Source organism: Chelonia mydas, chromosome 3, assembly GCF_015237465.2.
Source record: "Chelonia mydas isolate rCheMyd1 chromosome 3, rCheMyd1.pri.v2, whole genome shotgun sequence".
Classification (NCBI taxonomy): domain Eukaryota; kingdom Metazoa; phylum Chordata; order Testudines; family Cheloniidae; genus Chelonia; species Chelonia mydas.
This window is the reverse complement of record NC_057851.1, coordinates 137,834,368-137,855,341: the sequence shown is the minus strand read 5'-3', so window position 1 is coordinate 137,855,341 and position 20,974 is coordinate 137,834,368. Positions and strand designations below refer to the sequence as shown.

Below are 20,974 nucleotides of genomic sequence, written 5' to 3'. Positions count from 1 at the left end.
GACACCAGTGCCAGCACCGCAGACTCCAGTCGCGCTTGACGAACCGACGGGTCAGCATCGAGTGGACCAGTTTGCTGTGCCTTCAACCCCGGAAGCCTATGCTGCCGCTAAGGAGCTAATGTCTCTGTTGGTGCCAAGTCTGGCCAGGACACAGGAGGCAGCATCCACAGCACTACCCAGTGGCATTGAGGCATTGACCACCTTTAAGCCAGTTTCAAGACCAGCCTCTAGGGGAAAAACCTCCTTCATTGCCTCACCAGAAATGCCTCCATGGTACTGGGAGGATCGGCCCCACTGTGGTCACCTAGGTCCTCCTCCTCTGAATAGTCTCCTTCAGGATCTGATTATTTGAGACGTCAGCACCAAAGGGAAGCTCCACACCAGTCCCCACAGGCAATGCTACTATTGGGAGCTCTGGGAGCAGGAATGACCCAAGAGACTTGGTCTATGGGCCCATGGGGTCCAGCACCCCTGAAATGGCCTTCTTGGAACCTGTGGGGGCTTCCCCCAGGCCCAGGGACCGGCTTGCACCACTCCTACTCAGTGCGCTCAGAGACCGTAGCAGCACACAGAGATACCCCAGAGCCAACCCCCAGGGCCAGTGCCAGAGCAGATCCCAGCACTCTGGCCAGCCCTGAAGCCAGGACGCTCCCTGGTACCAAGACTGGTACCGGAACCAATACCATTACCCACGTCGGTGGACCTAGGGAAGAGGCAGCAGGGGATGCTATGGCAGCACACGCCTCTTCCTCATAGTCTCCAGAGGATTAGCTCATACTCAAAGGGTCTTTCCCGCCACAGGAGGACTTAAGGGCCCACCAAGACCTGTTAAAGAGAGCGGCCTCTGACCTTGGATTGCAGGCGGAGGTCATCAAGGAACCTTCAGATGGGTTCCTGGATATTCTGTCAGCCACAGCCCCTGCTAAGGTGGCCCTGACCCTACACAATACCATTTTGGGACCGATTAAGGCCGTTTTGGCAGACTCCTGCCTCTGTTCCTCCCATAGCAAAGAGAACAGAAAGGAAGTACTTTGTGCCTGCCAAGGGCGGTGAGTTTCTGTTCTTTCATCCTCCTCTCGGGTCCCTTGGGGTGGAAGCTGCCAACAAAAAGGACCTCCAAGGTCAGATGGGGTCTACCCCCAAGCCAAAGGAACCAAAGAAGGAAGATCTTCTCGGGAGAAAATCCCATTCGACACGGGGGCTCCAGTTGAGGATAGCGAACCAGCAAGCGCTGCTGAGTCACTATGATTATAATATGTGGGAGGCAATGAACAAATTCAGAGACGGACTTCCCCAGGATAGTCAGCAGGAGTACTCCACCCTGGTGGCTGAGGGCAGAACAGTGGCCAGAGCCTCCTTGCAGGTGGCCCTTGACGCTGCGGACTCAGTGGCTAGGTCTGTGGCCACAGCTCTGACTATGCATAGGTGCTCGTGGTTACAGGTGGCAGGGTTCCCCCAAGAAGTCCAGCAGGGAATACCAAATCTGCCATTTGAGGGACCTTCACTTTTTTCGGAGCCAACAGACACCAGGCTCCATGGGGTTAAAGACACCAAGGCAACATTGAAGTCCCTGGGCTTGCAGTCCCAGTTGCAGCCTAGCAATATAGGCTGCAGCAGTATGGCTGTTTTTACCCACACCAGAATTGTTGTGATCATAGGAGGCATAGGAACAAGCGTTCTGGGTGTAGGTCATTCCTGTCTTCCTCCTTCTCTACGGGGCCTTCTCAATCGGCCCAGCATCACGCGGGCACCTTGAATCACCCATGTTGATGGGTTTGTCAAGGACAGCATACCAGTTCCTCGTGATCCAGTTTCTGTTACCCCTATTTTTTCCAGTAGTCTTTCCCACTTCCTCCAGGCCTGGAAACGGGTCACCACTGACTGCTGGGTTCTAAACACTGGAGTTTGGTTATACCCTTCAGTTTATTTCAACCCCACATTCCCACCCACCTTCCCCTTCCCCCCCTACCATACACTCCTTATTCATATTGAAGCTGTTGTAAGAAGCTGGGAATGGGCGGGAGGGGATGGATCACTTGATGATTGCCTGTTCTATTCATTCCCTCTGGGGCACCTGGCATTGGCCACTGTCGGAAGACAGGATACTGGGCTAGATGGACCTTTGGTCTGACCCAGTATGGCTGTTCTTATGTTCTTTCCAAGTACAAACTCCTGGATCTGCCAACAGGCACTCCTTTCTCAAGACCCCACCCTAATTTCATCACCTAATTCGACTTTGAGCCTTCCTTCAACTTAAATCAAAATGAACTCTCAATTAGATACATTAAGACTTTTGCTCTAGTTTCTGTTTCAGCATTCGGCAATAGAGAAGCTGGTGATGAAATTCATGTTGTTGAACTATTTAAGAGATGAGTACTTGATACCAAAATCTTCTTTAAAAAGAGTTTAAATGCAGAGAGAAGTGGCCAAAGAATCTCCTATCACAGCTGTGTCTATGCTGCTGAGGGTTTTCTGATGAACACCCATCGTTGCTGTAGCACTTGTTCATTTTCATCAGCACTAGCAATAGTAGGAATGCTAGTGTCCACCGACCGTTGGGGTTTTTACCAATGTATCCGCTAGATCCGCTCTGATGGAGAATTTGATTGTAACTGTTCACAGGCTGCTTGATGATGAATGGAACAAAGCTACAGGGTTAATATAATAAAGGAGACACTTATTAATTTTTCTCTTTACAAAACTGAAATTTTAGCGACTTGTCTGTCTCCATTTACCCTTTATCATTGGGATAGTCATTGTCAAGGGAAGGATTTGAACATCTCTTACATTTTTAATCCCAGAGTTTAGGCACTGGGGAATTCCGGTTTGAGTCCATCCCTATTTGTAACTGATTTATTACAGGAGCATGTTATAATTGTGACGGGATCCCCGGGGTGCAGCCTGGGACTGTGGGACCGCTGTGCCTGCTTAACTCTCCAGCCTGGGCTGTCTCTCTCAATGCTTTGCTGGTGACAAGCAGCAAACTCCTCCAGGTGCTGTGATCACTCAGCACAACCGCACGTGGAGCCCCACACCCAGCTAGCGTGCAGGATGCTCCCAGAGCCACTCGTGAATCATGCAGAGAAAGGCACCAGCCAAATCCCTCCAGCTCCCAGTCTTGTACCTCAGGACTATACCGTCAAGAGGAGCAGTGCAAGTTCACTAATTGGTTCACCACGTCATCAGTGGAAAGCGGATATACTCCAGCCTTTGTAAACCTGGGCAGGTTTACCAAACACTTCAGGCAAACTCACTCGTAAAGATAAACAGTTAAATTAATTGACTAAAAAAGATAGGCAAAAATGTCAATCACTTAAAATCTAAGTAATTATCAAAAGAAAAGAAAATATAAGCACGCAGTCTAAACTCTCAACCCTATTAGGCTGGGCAACATATAGATTAAGCAGTTTTTCTCATCCCACTGGATATTGCAGTTCATAGTACACAGGTTTTATCCTTGAACCCTGGGCCAGTCCCCTCTGTTGGAGTCTTCAGTCTTCTGAGCGTCCTTGTTGCTTGCAGCATAGGTGGGGACAGGAGAAAGGCCAACCATGGGGCCCCCCTGTTATGTTTTATACCCTTAGTCCATGTGCTTAGAGAACACAAGTCCAAGCATGTCTGGTGAGCATTGCTGAGTCCCCAGGCAAGGCTGAGCAATTCCTCTGGTGTGGCCTTAGGCAGGTGAGTCACTGAATTGTAGCTCCCTTGCTGGACTGTGGCTGTTGATGGGTTGTCTGACACCCGCCCGGGCGTTGGTTACTTTCCTTGCTGTTGTCTCTGGGGAGCTAATATCTGGCCGATTCCCCAACTTACAGCATGTTTTACTGACAACCATACAACACAATCTCATAATTTCATATGCACTAATAATATCCATATTTAGATAGGTTATGATCTGTTGAAAGTCATTGTTCTTTCTTCTGATACTGCACAGGGCATGCTTTATATGCAAGTTCACAATTGTATATAAATGAGGAATATGTGGGTTACAGGGTGCCCTGCTGAGGTATAGAGTGTCACAATAACGTGATCCTTATTTTGATCTGGTATGTCTTCCATGACAGAGTGAAAAACCCATCTCCCCTTTCAAACTATTGCAGTTGTAGAACGTAGTGCAATTTTTCTTCTTAAAGGGTTCCCAGCTTTTCTGTTTGCTCAAATCTGACACGAACAATATAAAGCGATCACAGGTTGTGTTGCTTTCTACTTGCCTTTAAAAGCATCTTATTTCTCTGCACGTGGAATGATGGCTCACAGGAGTGTTATATTTAAATACTAGAAAGGTAGCCAGAGTGTGTGTCACTGTAGATACCAAAGGGCTGAATTTGGTGCACTGAACTGTAGGTCCTCTTTCTCTTACTGGTGTTCATCCTATGGGTTGCATATAGTCACTAGTAAAGCTACCTGAAGAATCCGGGAAATCTGAGTGCACCAAAGTGAGAACCCATGACTAGGGCCCTACCAATTTCACGGCCATGAAAAATGCATCACGGGACATGAAATAAACTCTTCCCCGTGAAATCTGATGTCCCCTTGTTCCTAGGAGCTCCCCAGCAAAGGGGGCTTCTAGCTCCGGCTGCACAGTTGCTTGGGAGGGGGAGACCAGACCTGACCCACTTCCAGGTGCCTCCCCCTGCTGCAGGACGCTCCCTGGGACTGGGCAGCAACCCCAGAGGTTCCTGCAGCTGGAGGAGACTTGTGGAGTTGTGTCCGATCTTCCCTATGTTGCTGGGAGCCCCCCAGCAGGGGGTTCCTAGCTGTTAGTCTGGGCAGGGCTGGGGCAGGACAGGACTTGCTCTTTCCCTGCAGGGCAGCTCTTGGGTATCTCTCCTGGCTACAGATAGCTCCGGACCCCCTTCTCTCCACTCACTTCCTGTCCCCCTCCCTTTGCCGCTGCCTGGGGAGGGGACATTGTACAGGGAACTGCCCCCCTTTCCACATGCAATTATCATCTTATTTCAATAAAAATAGACAGAAAGGTGAGACACTTGTCAGAATTTTTTGATTGACACTTTAGAGCAGCAAATCACACTCAGGGCTCAGCTCACTTGAGCTTGGTAGATATGGACATTGGAGAGGTTTTGTAGCGTAGTGATCTCAGTTGACTGCCTACCAGAAGACACATGCAATTACTGTAAAATGAGTGTGCAAAGTAAATCAGGAACCTCAAATGATTACTGCAACAGATCATGTGGAAGAATTTGGAAGCTAAATTTTACGTGCCAGTGGTGACCAACTATTTTGTACAAGCTGCAATGTTTCATTGGATCACACACATCGGGCAATAGGTCAGCACCACTTAGACTCTGAAACCCATCAAAGCAGAAAGAGGGCTGGGGAGGGCGCATTGCTGGTAAACAAAAAGTTAAGAAAAAACCCCCACAATTTCTTCTCTTTCTAAGAAGACGACAGAGAGCTCTGAGACCCGTCATTTAGCTAGAATGGAACTTGTGGCTGCATTTGCAAGTGCTAATAGTCCATTGGAAAAACCTGATCACCCAAAGCTGCGTGAGTTCATTCAACAGAATGTACAAAATACCGGTTGCTTACTAAGTGCAAATAAGCTACGACAGAACTACCTTCCAAAGGTTTTTGCTACACATTTTGAGGAGATAAGGTGTCAAATTAACTCATGTGAGTATTTTGCAATTATTTTGGATGAGTCCACAGATGAGCAAGACAACTATGTACTGCATGGTCTCTTTGATTTTATTTCTGACAAGGCTGAAGATGTACAGACAGGAAAGCTAACAGTGCTCGCTGACTTCATTTATTTGGATGCTGTTAACTACACTACAGTTTCTCAAGTGCTAATTAAAACCAAATTACTGTGTGAACTTTGACAAAGTATCTGCTTTCATATGTGACAATGCGACTTACATGATGAAATTTTTAAAATCGGTTCTCCAAGGTCTAATGCCAAATGCTGTCCATATTACATGTAATGCACGTATAATTTCTCTTGTCAGTGAGCTGTGGGGATGTTAGTTTGGTAAAGTTGATAACTGGTCAGCTACATTAAAAGATCTTTTGACACTGCCCTAGCCGCAAACTTCGATACAGGCAGCACATTGCAAACACGACTGAAATTGGGGAAGAAAAAATTGCACTCCCCCCAGAGCCAGAATTACTCATTGGAATTCCCGGTTTTGGCCTGTACAATACCGTGCAGCTCACCTGAAGTACTACTCCGAGTTCGTCTCAGAAGAGAGAACACTGACACCAATAACGCAGGTTTTAACAGAACTGTCAACCCTTCTAAATGATGCTCAGCTGAATGAGGAAGTTCAGTTTGTTGCCAAAAATGCCACAGGACTCATGGACTTAATCACTTGGTTTGAATCTCGACGTGTCAGAACTCACCAAGCGTACCACAAAGTAATGGACGTACTGTTCTGGGCTGGAGCACAGTCTAACAAAATCCACTCTGACAATTCTGAGTTAAATGCCAGTGCTCAGCAGGTGTGTTCTTGCCTGGCAAAGAAGCTCAGACAATATTACTGCTATGGGGAAGAGTCAAGCGATGTAGCAAAAACGGCTCAAAACTTTCAACAACCTGCAGCAAGGTTCCTAAAAGCAGTGCATATTTTTGACCTCGCACAAATGCACCTGTTGATGGTGGATTTCAGCTCGCTTAATGCAGCTCCTGGCTTTCGTAAGAATTGTAGGCTGGAGATGCCTCCTTACAAAAATATTGCGAAAGAAGAGGACTGTAGTTTGCCTGTGCTACAGTTCTGGATCTCGGCGGAAGGCAGAATCCCCCATCTTGCAAGGCTAGCTAGGCGCTGTCTGACCATTCCAACCAACTCCGTAGATGCAAAGAGAGCAGTGTCTCAACACGGACAGGTGTGTTCAGCACAGAGACAGGGAATGAAGTTGCTGGATGCTCCAGGCTGACATTCAATTAATGACATTTGAAACCAGAACTTTTTTTTTAACTTAAGGCAATGGTTCACAAGTTTGAGGCTACCAACTGAGATCACTTCCCTACAAAACTCTCAGATGCCCATATCTACCAATCAGGGAGTTGAGACTTGGTGGTGTTTGTTGCTGTAAAGCGTCAATCAATACATCCTGTCAAGTTCACATGACCTTTCTTTATCTTATTGAAACAAGCTAATAATTGCATCGGTGGGGTGGAGGGCACTCTGTACCTCTCCCCCTGCAGCTGTGGACGATGGGAGCAAGAAGTGAGTTGCGGGGTAGGGTGCGGAGCTTTCTGCAGAGGTAGCCAAGAGCAGCCGTGCAGAGAAAGAGAAAGTCTTGTCCCTCCTAAGCGAGCCAGGACTAGCAGCTAAGAGCCCTGGCTGGGGCGCTCCCAGCAGCATGGGGGAGATCAGACCCATGTCCACCTCTGGGAACCTGCTGCGGCTGCAGGAAGCTCTGTGGTTGCTGCCTTCAGAGTCTAGCTCTGAAGGCAGCACAGAAGTGAGGGTGGCAATCCCATGACCTCCCCCCCAGCCCCAATAGCTTTGCGGCCCCCCATCCCCTTTTGGGTCAAGACCCTCACAGTTACAACACCATGATATTTCAGATTTAAACAGCTGAAAATGTGAAATGTACCAATTTTCAAATCCTAGGGCCATGAAATTGACCATAATGTACCATGAATTTGGTAGGGCCCTACCCATGACCGTTTATTTTATCATCTTTCCTGTGTATCTCTAGGTGTGGGTATGGTCTAAGGCCAAGTTCATCAACAGGAAATTCCTAATGGAGGAGGTTTACCAGCATTTTTTAGATGGAGAGGATGTGTATGTGGGCCAAGACAGCGACCCATTTTGGGATCCTGTTGAGGTCATTCATTTAGGATCTGCTCACATTTGGCTTCAGTCACTTGCTTACTGCATGAAGCTGGAAGAACAAACGGAAGTTCTGAACTCTGAAGGAATGGAAGAAGCTATTCTACTTATAAACATAGTTCCGTGTTCCAGTGATGGAAGGTAAAGGTTTGCCTTTTCCTTATTTGAACTAGCTTCTATCTAAGATCACTTTTAAAAAAAAATCCAATTCAGGAATTTCACAGGGTGATATGTCTGGTAGGAGATGGAGGCTAAAAACATGGGGGAAAATATAAAGACCATGTGAAATTCGAACAGGTTTACACAGGTATAAACAGGAGCAGGATTTGACCCAAAGACATTAGCACATGGGGAAAATATGCCATGTGACAGTACTGTTGATGTCCAGGTCTGTCCTGATCTCCCTGGGATTGGGCGCTACGATGACAGCTGCTCAGCCCCTGGGAAGGTGAAGTCCCTTGAGTTGTTACCAGGGTCCTACCCTAGCTAAGTGAAAGAACCACACTGATGAACTCTAGAGGGAGCTGCTACCAGACTTCTTTGCCAGATGGAGATGGGTTGTGCAAGGAAGGGCCTTAGTGGGAGATTTTAAAATTGTAAATAAGTGAAGTCTTGTTGGACCTTCTGGGAAGGAGGAACAAAGAAAGTGTATAATGAATAACTACCCATTATCTTCTGTCATACTTTACCTGCTACTGAAAAACTATTACAAAGCACCCTACGTACATGAGGTAGTATGCCACTGAGCTCAGCTGTCTCGGAAACGTTTAGGTGGGGAAGCTTTGGAGGCAGTAGTACTGTGTGGGAGAAGGCAGTGGTGAGACTCCAGATAAAACAGGTTTGAGGGGATACAGAGACAATAAACACAAACATTTTGCACGGGTGATTTTCAAGCTGTGGTTTGTGTGGCTCTGCCCTGTGGGAAGCAGAGCTGGTTTTACCACAGAGGTGAAGCTTTAGTCAGTTTTCAAGCAGTGGCACTTCTGGATAGGTGTAGGTCAAGGACAGTAAGGGTTTCCAAAAAATCATGTGACCAACTACATTTAGAGCCCCGCCCCATGAACGGCAGCTTTGTCTGATGTTTGAAGGTTATTTGTAAGCAGATTTTCCATCACCATAATTGAAGGTTAACAAACGCACGGAAGGCCAGACCAAACCACAAATTGACCTGGAATGCTTAGAGTAGTGGGAGCGGCAGGTGGTGATCCTCTCTAGACTGGGGAAGAAGGAGTGTTTTAAAAAAAAAAAAAAAGTGTTGGTAACATGTTTTAATTAACACTATTTTAAACACCATTTAGCCCCGAGTGTAGACCTTGACCAGCTAACACATTTGTAAAGGCATTAAACCCTGTCTACGCTAGATATTAAGTGATGTTTATATTCCAGGGCCAGTAAGGGGAAAAGAGTCAGTATTAATGCAGAATCTTCCTTGCAGGGCTTGTCTACTTGGGAAGTTAGTGCACAGCAAGCTAAGGTGTGAATTTACACACCACTAATTACTCCAAACTAACTCTCCATGTGGGCTCTCTTACAAAGTGCCTTTGAGTGCTTTACTTTACTACATGTCAACGTGTACTAAGATAACTTGTGTCTGCTTTCATGGTTCAGCCTCACACTGTGCCACCCGAAAGCTCTATAGCTTGGTAAGGTTGGTTAAACAAATATCTTTGTTTAGTTGTAATCCACTGAATTAGGAAACTGGTTTCTTTGTAAAGACAGTGTGGAAAAATATTTTTGGAAGGTGTTTGTGTGCCCCTTTCTCTTCCCTACCTCTATACTTTATGCTTTTTTGGTCTATTCTGTGTCTCTTTCAAAGATTTTATTGCACTTCCCTTCCCCCCACCTCTTTGTTTTCTCCTAATCCCTGTCTCTCTCATTCCTTCAAAGGATACCAGGCCTATCTCCTAATCTTGCCATCTTGGAGAGCCAGTAGCAAAGGAAATGAGCTAGATTTGTAATATACAGTCCCTTCCACATGGTTTCCTTTCCTATCATAGGTGGTTACCAGACTATTTGTGTGTAAACAGCTGTCCTCTCCTCTGTTCCCAGCCTCCTCCTCACTGACCTGATTCATTCACTAATGTCACTGTCATATATTTGCTGTGAAAGCTGAGCCAGATTTGACATCTTATATCCTTATTCCTACATTTTTAGAGCCTTCGGAGAGGATGATATGATCATTGACCCTTTGGAATTGCTGGGAAGAAGAATTGATTTCCAGATTAACATCTTACAGTGCCTTGGAGTCAAATGGCTTAGAGAAGTCACTGAACGGGGCATTCAGATAGGGTGAGGGGTTGCATTAGTTCACTGCTTCCTTCACAGTATGTTCCGTTGGAATCGTTGGTGAAAACAAGAGCAGTTTCATAGTTATCGCAACAGAAGTTTCCAAATTGCATGAACTACTATCATCTGTTAGATCTCTAAGCTGCAGGATCTACTTAATGTCACAGGCTCAAAATCAAAGCTGTCCTCTTAAAGGACATGTTAATAGGAGCAAGCCCTGCCTTGAACAGGAATATTTGAACTCATTTGCTCCAAACAAAGGTGAATTTCCTCAGGGAATGGGAGCAAAACACCCCTGTGGGTTGGTGGGGGTTGGGAGGACAGAAAACTTTAAGCTCCATAATACAAAATAAAATCTTGTATCATTAAAGCAAATGCATTTTTAGAAGGTGACAGAATGTTCAGTGACAAACTGCTACAGTCAACAAAATAAACCCTGAAAATGAATCAAGTGAAGTAATATTTTCACATAACGTGGTTGGTGAGTGCCTGCACAAAGCATTCTATTCAACAAGAGAGAGCAGCTGACCTCAAAATGTTGCCATAATTCTTTTGTTCACATATTCTTTGTTCAAATAGCTGACCTTTCCAAATACTGAACTGGGCAGTTATTTACATTTTATGTTAATGTTTCATTCGCCTAGGTACAGAGTTTATGATCTTCTACACTCTCTACACACAAAGCCTGTCTGGAAAAACATGAATGCTAAGATTGAAGAGACAGTCCACTTCTCAGCCCTAAGTGCATCCCATGAATTTTTAAATTATTTACAAAAAAATGCTTTAATTGTTGACTTGTGGGGGCTTCAAGGTATTTCTTTATAATAATTCTTTTTAATTTGCATAGTTCTTCATGGCTGCGGGTTGTAAATAGAATCAAACCATATTCTAACATAGTTTTCAAATATAAAACTGCCTGATGGCAAGACAGAGCATGCTCACTTATATTACTGTGATGCTTTAATTCAATATTAGTCCAGTATTTAAAGACTGATTAGAATTTGCTTGGTGTAACCATCTTAGAATGAGCGTGTCAACCTAGCCTAGAAGGATCCAATCATTTACATCATTTGATGCTTAAAGCAGCCTCTATTAAATAGCTCTGTGGCATCTCAAATTTAAGAATCTCATTGCTTTAGAAACATTAATGAAATAAGTTTCACAACACCCCTGTGAGGTAGATAGGCATTATTACCCTCATTTTACAAGTGAGGGCACTGAAGTACGGAGAGGCTAAGTAACTTGCCCAAGGCCATACACCAACTCATTGTCAGAGATGGGAAACATATTGTGTAGTCCTGGATTAAACATTAGTCCTTACTCTCAGTCCCCTACTCTTCAGGGTGGGAGGAACAAAGTCTGAAGTGTGACTGCATGAATATGACAGCTTGTAAATACCAGTATTCACTTTCATGAGAGTTAGTGGTTTTTTTCCAGCAAACACTTGCCAGGACGCAGGTGTCAACCTGTCAGACTGGTTTGCTGGATAGAAGCAAAAGTAGAAACGTAGTCTGGTACCATTGTTAAGAGCATCCATGTTCTTACATTATTGTTTAGCATTCATGTGGACAGGGTGACAGTTCCTGACTGTTAGGGAACATATTATAGGATAGGTTTTGATCTAGGCCTAGTGTTATAACCTAAGACAGTTACTGTTCCCTAGCATGCGTATAGTTCCCTAACATGGCCAGTAAGTTGTTCAGTCCATCCTAAAAATAGAAGGTGATTGAACGTGGATGCCAATAAGCCACAGAAGTGAGCAGTTCTTCTACGTAGCGCTTTTTGAAGTGTGATTGGGCCCTAAATCTCGGAGGTTTGAGTGCTTAGATTGCACTGCTATCTCTGGTATAATGGATCAGGTCAGGACATCCTGGAGGTGCTGTGGCATGACTTATGACTAAGGCTGTGATTTAGCCAAAGACCTCCGTGACTTCAGCCAGCACCGGCTGGGAGCTGCAGGGTCCCCTGCAGAGGCTGGGGCGGAAAACAGATCCACAGCGGGCAGCAGGGGGCCCTGGGAGCTCCACTCCCAGCTGCCCAGGGCTCCTCATTTTGTCACGGATATTTTTAGTAAAAGTCAGGGGCAGGTCATGGGCTTCCGTGAATTTTTCATTCATGCCCCTTCACAGTCGTCTGTGGCTCCAGACTAACGTGGCAGAATCTGATTCCATCTTTTCATGCTCTCCCCTCTCTCCCCCGCAATTTCTATTTTTCAATGGCGAAAAGGATGACAAAAGGGCAGAGAGAAGAGGATGGGTAACAGGAGAGGGGAATGAAAGTTCATAACATTTTTCCCCAAAAAATCTTTACTGTTCTTGTGACATTTTGGGGACAATTCTGACCAGTAACCTTGGGGGCCTATGTTTTGTGCAGCTGTGGTGCAGTTCCCTGGCACCAGTAGCCATCCCTCAAGCCTTTCACCAGCCTATTTACTCTTTGCAGGGTAACCCCAACAGCCTTTCCAGTCCCAAGTCTCCCCAAATACATCTTCCTTGTGAAAAAACCACCCCCCTCAGGGACACAAGTTACCCCTGACATAAGCGCTCCGTCAGCGGGAGAACTTCTCCCATTGACAAGCTTCCGCTGCTTGCAGAGGTGGTTTTATTACGCCAACGGGGGAGAGCATCTTCCCCAGATGTGCTTCAGTGCCACAGCCGTATCAGTGTAACTGTGCCGTTGCAGTACTGTACGTATAGACGGGGCCTAAAAGTCTGTAGGTTTTCAGACCGGTATCCCATGTATTTAGAACTCTAATGTAGCTACTTGTGAAACTGGTGTCTGAAATTTTCAGTGTTTAATTGTTGATGTGTGTGTTTAAAAGAATCAAACGTGATGTGAGATTTGTTATCCAAATGGTATATGTTGGAGGCAAGTTTGAGGAAATGGAGATTACTGGTGTAAGTTCAAGAGACTTGTCAGAGCTTGGAGCGAAGTTATTTTTATTTCAACTGATGTACAACGCAGATACAACAGTGAAGGCATGTGACAACAGTCTTAACTGGGCTCTCTTTCCCACAATGCAGAAGGGTGCGCTGAATTGGACTACTCCCTACAAGACATGGTCACAAGCGAGGGTACCATTATAGTTGATAATCCAAAAACTGTGATTGCAAAGGATATTGGTCTGGTGAGTCCACTTAAATTATTAGTAACATTCTTTGATAAAATCAGTGGATCTGAGGAACCTGCAAGCTTTTACTTCCCTGGGGGCTTGTCTACTCTTGTACTGCGAGAGCCGGCACTGCTGTACCACTTCAGCATAGACACTACCTGCACTGACGGGTGGTTGGAAAAATCCACATCCTTGAGCAATGTAGTTAAACTGACTTTTTTTTTTTTTTTTTTTTTAGTATAGACCAGGTCTGAGTAGTTATTTACGCAGGTAGTCCTTTGACCTTAATGGGACTACTCTAGTGATTAAAGATTGCAGGATTGGGCCCTGGAAGTATGCAGCATTTCATGAGAGGCAGTGATCCATATGTACAGCACAGAATCACTGTCATAGATAACGCATCTTGTCCACTCATGAGTTTAATCAAACAGCTACAGTACACAGCCTTCTAGCTGCTGACCTGCTTCAGACAATGCTTTGGAAAGCACCACTGTTACATAGTTTTGTTTCAACTAATTTTTAAAATCTGGGATATATTAGTAGACCCATTTAATAACAAATGGCCATGGGGCTGTCGTCCTCAGGGCAGGAGGCTCCAGCAGCGAGTGTCCCACAATGCCCCTCACAGCTAAGTCGGTGGAAGCGCACCTGGTGAGGATGTGCGCCGTCGACAGAGGGGGCGTAGTGTAGACACGAACCCCGGCAGTAATTGTTGCAGTGGCTGTACATGGACCTACCTAAAGTCAACTTAATTTTGTAGTGAGGACAAGGTCTCAGATTTGTTTATAGTGGGGAAAAAAGAATTTTATTTAACAAAGAACAGAGATCCGAACAAGAGCAAGCACAAATATGGGAAACAAATGATTACATATAAAATAAAATCATAACATGCGTTCTAGAGCCTAAACTTAACTTATAAACTTCATTAGACAACAAAATGTCTTATCTCACTCAAAGTTCTTCTCCTAGCCTTTAACAGCAAGTTTGGCTGTGATCCTCCATTCGTAAAATAAGCCAGCTGGCTGTTTGGCCCCTCCATGAAGGATACCACCCTCTAGTGATGCTTCAACACCACCTAATGATGGGCACTCTAGTTGCCTATTTTGATTAGGAGAGGGACATATTTGAGTGATGTTCCACATGTCACTCCTTCTCCAAGTGGTCTCAAAAAGCTAGAAAGGCACACCTAAATGGAGTGCTCTCTGTAAGCCTCGTTGGACACTGAAAGGAAGGACATAGCTCGACTTCAGCTGGAACTCATCCCAATGATTGACGGTTTGGGCAATATGCCAACTTGAGCCAGGCCTGGAGAAGACAAAGACACAACCTCGCATTCCGGACTACATATGTACTTGCCACAATATGACCGAGCCACTCCAGGCATACACGATACCTAGGGGAAGGGTGAGACTGGAGGGACAGACCAAGATGATGAATTGTGTGAAATTGCTCACTCGGTAGAAATACCCACCAACTTGTATAATCTAGTTGGGCCCAATGAACTCAATTTTTTTGCATAGGTACTAAAGTTGATTTTGTTTAGGATCAGACCCAAGTGACTGAAGAGATGTAGTGTGAACCAGACATGATTAAGGAATGGATCTCTGGATTTGACCCAGTTTTCCAGGTAGAGAAAGACATGTATTCCTCTCGTCCCGAGAAGTGTCGCTACTACAGCCATGCATTTGGTAAAAACCCAAGGAGCTAAGGAGAGACCAAAGGGGAGCGTTGTGCTGCCCTGAGACTACACATTTCAGAAACTTCTGTGGCTCAGGAAAATTGCCACATGAAAATAAGCATCCTTAAGATCAAGAGCAACAAACCAGTCATGATTCAAAGCTGATAGGATAGTAGCTAGGGTCACCATTCGGTATCTCATGTACTTGGTGTACCTGTTGAGACCCCAGAGGTCAAGAATAGATCCCACTCCTCTCTTGGATTTGCAAATCAGGAAATACCATGAATAGAATCCTGTCCTTAGGCATGGACTTCCTTGCCACAATCTCTCATTAGGTGCTGTTGTACAAGAGAGTTAGGGGCCAGATGAGATTAGAAGCACTCTTTGCGGGTTTTAACAGTGCTTCATTTATAAGGAGGACTGCAGAATGTCCTCCAGCTTGTGGGTATGTTCCTGCACAAACTCATGTTGAAGCCATTCACTTCCGGAGATTCTGATGCAACTTAAAATCCTCAGCCCCTGGAAAGGAAGAGTCCAGTACCGCGGTCTCATTCGGTGCCCGGGAGATGAAAGAAGCGGAGCCATTGGAACCTCTCAGTCGAGGTCCCTGGACACGTGGCTCAGGCTGAACCTGTTCTGAGGAATCCGCCTCCATCTGAGTCTGCAAGGAGGGGATACCACAGGCTGGCTGGATGACCTTGCCATGGAGTGTGTTGAGGATTGCGAATTTTCAGATCAAGGAATGTCCCCCAGGTTCCAAAACATTGGTGATAGGAATATGGCATTGATGGGAATATGGCAGAAGCAGTGCCACTGTCAGTACTGATTGTGATCCATAGGAGGTCTTGACAATCTACAATACTGGTGTCTCAAAGCCAAGGTCGAGGGGGGGAATGTCCCTGAGCTCAATCCTGACCAACACTCAAGTCATCCAAAGGCAATGGGGGAGCCACTGCAGGAGGAGCAAGCAAACATCCAGCCTTGTCCGATGCCCAATACGTCAGTTGCATCAGTACCAAGGCAGATACAGAAGTCGATGCCTTGAGGACTGACATGGGATCACACTCCCACTCGGTACGGTACCAAAACAGAAGACAACAGCGAAGGCTGGGTTGTTACCGATCTTGTAGACATGGTCTACCCTGCAGTCCTCATTGGTACTGAAGATAGTAATTGTGCCAAAGGGCCCCTTTGTACCATAAGGAGGTCAACCTTGGCTGCCCACTCTGAGCCTTAGACAATACAGATTATGGTGCAGACAGTTGAGACAAGTCTGCAATCAATCCTGGCAGCACTGAGGACCACACAGAAGTCATCCCATCAGCTGAACGCTCCTGAATAACTGGGGAGTCAGGAACAGAGAGGCAAAGCAAGTCTGATACTGCCTACTATGGCAATGGAGTGGGAAGAGCTGGGGCTGATGTAATCAGCACTGGACTCAACGGGCATCCCATGGATGGTACTGGAGTTTATGGTACAGCTTCCAATTGATGCCACCTCAGTACCTGAGAGTAGGTAAATGCTCCGGCTCCATCCTGTCTACCAGAAGAATCACAGTATCAGTCTGCACTCTTGGAAGAGGAGGCAGAATCTTCCTGAGCTCTGGAGTGGTTGCAGTCCATTTTGTGAGGCCTTTTCCTTGGAGGACCAGAGGAAGGAGAATGATCTCTCTCCCTCCTGGGGAAGACATCAGAGTCTGGCCAAGGAACATCCGCTCACTCTGGTTCTGAAGTTGCCTGAGGGGCTAGACAGTCCTGGAGATCCCCAGCATTGTAGGGGTCTCATGGCCTGCTCCATAAGGTGCTGCTTGAAGTGCAAGTCCCTTACCACCTGTGTTCTTTTCTTGATTGATGTGCAGATAGATCACCTTTCTTCTTTTTCAACTTCTCCCAAGCACCACAGGCACCATGTGGAGGGTCATATTGGGAATGGACAATGTTAAAACTTTGGAGAGGGTATTGCACCAGGATAACAATCTATCCTAACTAATTACTAGAACTAAACCTAAGGTAGTACTAAGCTAAGTAACTTTCAGCTATGTACAACAAAATCTGAGTAGAAAAGCATGGGGTAAATACCACACACGGCTCCGATTCCAGCTGCAGGTGATTAGAAAGAACAGAGGGAAGGAGATTGGGGTGGCATTGCCCTTAAATAGCCTAAGAAGGGGTAAGGGCCACAAAGCACGAGTGCCACTCCTACAGGTACTGCTAGGCAGAGTTCTCCTGCTTCAGTGTGCTGGGCTTGTGCACGTCATCTCCGATGTGCTGAGTGGATTACACGTCTGCAACAGTGTAGTGAACCCCTTGTCCTCTTCTCCAGTTTGCATTTTTTAAGTGTTCCTGGATCTTATTAAATACATTGCAGGGTCTTTCAACATATTGTTGGAGGTGGTACAAGATAAATCACAAACTTCTGGGCATTTTGCACCTTGCCATGCCTGTAAATCAAGGGCTGTTGGAGCCTGCAAAAGACCTGTGGCAGACTCCAGCATAGACTGCAGCTATATCCAAGATGCAGACAGGTCAAGTCTCTGCCAAGGGCTTGGAATATATTTATTCTCACCCAGTACCAGAATCTCTTGTAGCAGCTGCCCAGGAGAAATCCAAACCACAAGGGCCTCCCAGAATCAACACATAGGGAGAAAGACCCCAAAAAGTTGGATGTACATCAACATAAAGTTTTAGTCAGCCAGCCTCCAGATGCAAGTAGCTAATTACCAAACCTTTCTCACAAAACGTATTTACACTGGGACATGCTGTCTCAAATTATGGACAGGCTTACTCCTGAACATAGGAATGAGTTAAAATCTATATTGAATGAGAGGCATCTGATAATTCATACTTCCCTACAAACAGCACTTGACACATCAGATACGGTGGTACGCACCATGGCTACATCTGTGGCAGTGACAAGATCGTCCTGGTTCCAGGTATCAAGAATGCCCAGGGAGGTCTACATCACCCTTGAGAACCTTCCCTTTGAAGGCAATTAACTTTATGATTCAAAGACTGCTGAGGCACTCCGTTCATGAAAGGTCTCCAGGGCTACTCTGCAGTCCCATGACCTGTACGTTCCAGAAGGAAACAAGCAGGACCTCAGAATTCCTATAGGCAGCATAGCACCCCCTCTAGCCACTACTATTAGCAACCTCAGAGGACATTGGAGCAGTTGGGAATCTGGTCTCTCTCTTCTTTACACTCTGGCAACGCTTGCGTAGCCTGTTATGCTAATAAAAATCTCACTGAAATGAACTGGTTGCAAAATAAAGTTATTTTAGCTAGTCATATATGATAATTTCAGCTGGAGAAATTAACAGTTTGAGTTACAGTTTAAAGAAAATGAATGACCACTTGAATAATAAATACCTAGCTCTTACAGAGCACTTCTCATCAGCTTTCAAAAGAGGTCAGCATCATTATCCATAGAGTGTTAATAAATGAAAGGCAAGTGAGCGTCCCTGCAGACCGAGTAACAGAACTGTAAATCATACAGGTGCTTTGCTGTACACAGACCTGTGTTCTTTATTTTCTGCTTTCAATTAATTTGAATTTATTTAGGATGGCACATAGCAAATGCTCTTATTGGAAAACTATCTTATTTCTCTTGCTTCCTCTTGATCATTTAATGCAGGACCTGCAGGACTTGATTTTCTAAAAAAGTAAATTGATGTCACATAGTCCCTAATTAGTTAAAAAACAAACCATTGAAGTTCCTACTTAAATGCTTCTCTTTCTATCTTTCATACTATAGTCACTCTTAGATAGCCTGTCTCTGTACACACTTGCACAGTCTGTGTGTTGTAAGATCTGGTATAATTTCTCTTGGTCAAATGACACTGATTATTTTTAAAAATCTGACATTAAAACAGTGAACAGCTGAATCAAACAGTGGTGGAGATTAGGATTTTGTATGGGCAGATGTGGTGCAACTGTAAAATGTGTACACGGGCCTTTGATATCATAGTGGTGGCATATTAATATTGATTCTTTGATTGATAGGTGGATTGAAGTATAAATTGCTCCTCAAACTTAGTTTGCACAATAGCATGAACAGTGTGTGGTTCATAACTGCTTCCATGCAGGGTAGGTCATGATTCCAATAAAACCTTACATCCATCTGTAGAAGGTCTTGAGAGCTAAAAATCCTTACTGGTATTGATACTCGAATGTTTCCTTTAATAGGGCACAGCTAACCAGATATCTGAACTTTACCTGAAGCTGCTGAAGCTGGAAGAGGAGACTGAGCTTCTCAGAGATATTAACAGAGCTTTAAGGGAAGAAAATGCATCTCTTAAGGATAAACTGAAGAAATGGGAGACAGGACACCATGAAAGTCAGTGCAAAACACAAACCATGCCACAAAATTGCATTTTTCTGTCATGGTTAAGGTGTACTGTGGTGAGAGCCTCGTGGAACAGTTGGTGCTGAGAGTTTGTGCCACTGAATTTTTTTCTCCAATGAGAGAATATGGATGAAATTTCATCACTTTCAGCTAATGACCATATGAAAATGCAGAACAAAATATTTTGTGTCCATCAGTCTAGGTTTTATTCGTAACTAATAAAATCCCTCCTGGTTTGCATTCTAGGTAAGAAATTAAAGTCTCCTAATAAAAGGGCAATTAAGATGACCAAACAGCCTCTCTCATCAAAGGAAGCTGACCAGATGTGCAACCATCGGACGAGCTATGATGCTGAATTTGCCAAAGCTCTTAAGGTCTTCTACCAAAACATGAACTTAGTGAGAGGGCAATTCCTGAAGCTGAAGCACAGCAAGCCCCCCGTATGTATGATTTTTATGCAGTTGACAGGGACTCTTTTATGACTTGAGTCATTGTGTATACCAAGCTTTGATTACCTAAGAATGAAGATACAACTCATCTTGTCCTTTGCTGTGGCTGCTATTTTCCTTCCTGTATTTGTACTGGAACCAACCTCCTCTCCCCCATGTGCTTTGCGTGGCTGTATTATCAATATCAAGGTCCACAAAGTGTAGCTATCTTGTAACATGCTAGGTATTCTAACAGTGTAAAGACGCATGCTGCTGATGCTTCAAATGCAAGGAGCGAAGTGCTTACTTGGCTAATGGAAAATGAGTGTTTTATCCCAGCCGGCAAGGAGGAAGGATGTCAATACCTTAGGCTCACAAGTCTTATTCTCGAGAAAAGAAGACTAGGGGGACCTGATAAGTCTTCAAATATGTTAAGGGCTGTTATAAGGAGAACTGTGATCAATTGTTCTCCATATCCACTAAGGTAGGACAAAAAGCAATGTGCTTAATCTGCAGCAAGGGAGATTTAGGTTAATATTAGGAAAAACTTTTAACTAGGGGGGTAATTAAGCTCTGGAATAGGCTTCCACAGGAATCCCCATCATTGGAGGTTTTTAAGAAGAGGTTCGACAAACATCTGTCAGGGATGGTTGAGGTTTATTTGGTCCTGCCTCAGCACAAGAGGCTGACCTCTCAAGGTCCCTTCCAAACCTGCCTTTCTATGATGTTGTTCATAAGAAAGGACATGCACCAGTTTCTAGTTCTAGCCCCTAGAAAGATGCCTCTGCAGAAAAATCTCCATGTTGTAGTTTTCCTGGCTTGTTTCACTAAAGCCTCATCCCCCCTGAGTAACCTGACTGTGTAAGAAAAATATTTCTACATGAAAAACTCCAAAATGGGTCAGTCCCCTATTAAAAGTCAGTTTCTTTGATTGTGTGGCATAACACTGCTGTTAGACTATAGCTGACAGCCTGGAGTGCCCTTGAAAACTGGCAATTGGAAGGATCACCCCTTTTTTGCATCTCCTGTTTCTGTCAATGGCAGCTGCTACCAACAGTGATTGCCTGATGCTTCTAGGCTTCCCTGACCACCTCCTCCTCCTCTCCCTTACCAAGGCCACAACAACTGCTGTTACTGCTCACTTGCCTAAGCTCCTCCACTCAAGGGCCCACAACTCCCAGCTCCTTCCCAACCACAGGTTTGTAGCTGTCTTACTCTGCCTACAGTAAGGCTTGGATGCAGAGTGCATTCCCTCGGGCTGCTCAGTTAACCTTGTGTGGTTGCTCCTTCTCAGTTCTTCATAACTAGTTATGTGTACATCACA

At 45.1% G+C, this 20,974-nt stretch overlaps 1 protein-coding gene across 1 annotated transcript in view; it reads left to right on the top strand.

Annotated features, from left to right (window-relative positions):
* LOC119565716 (kinesin-like protein KIF28P) overlaps positions 1 to 20,974 on the top strand; it is a 64,571-nt gene that overhangs the window by 41,449 nt on the left and 2,148 nt on the right. Inside the window, exons 17-22 of the mRNA XM_037893546.2 lie at positions 7,669 to 7,943; positions 9,957 to 10,091; positions 10,733 to 10,899; positions 13,112 to 13,215; positions 19,063 to 19,213; positions 19,469 to 19,662. Of these exons, the coding sequence (XP_037749474.1) occupies positions 7,669 to 7,943; positions 9,957 to 10,091; positions 10,733 to 10,899; positions 13,112 to 13,215; positions 19,063 to 19,213; positions 19,469 to 19,662 (1,026 nt within the window). The remainder of the gene's footprint in view (positions 1 to 7,668; positions 7,944 to 9,956; positions 10,092 to 10,732; positions 10,900 to 13,111; positions 13,216 to 19,062; positions 19,214 to 19,468; positions 19,663 to 20,974) is intronic.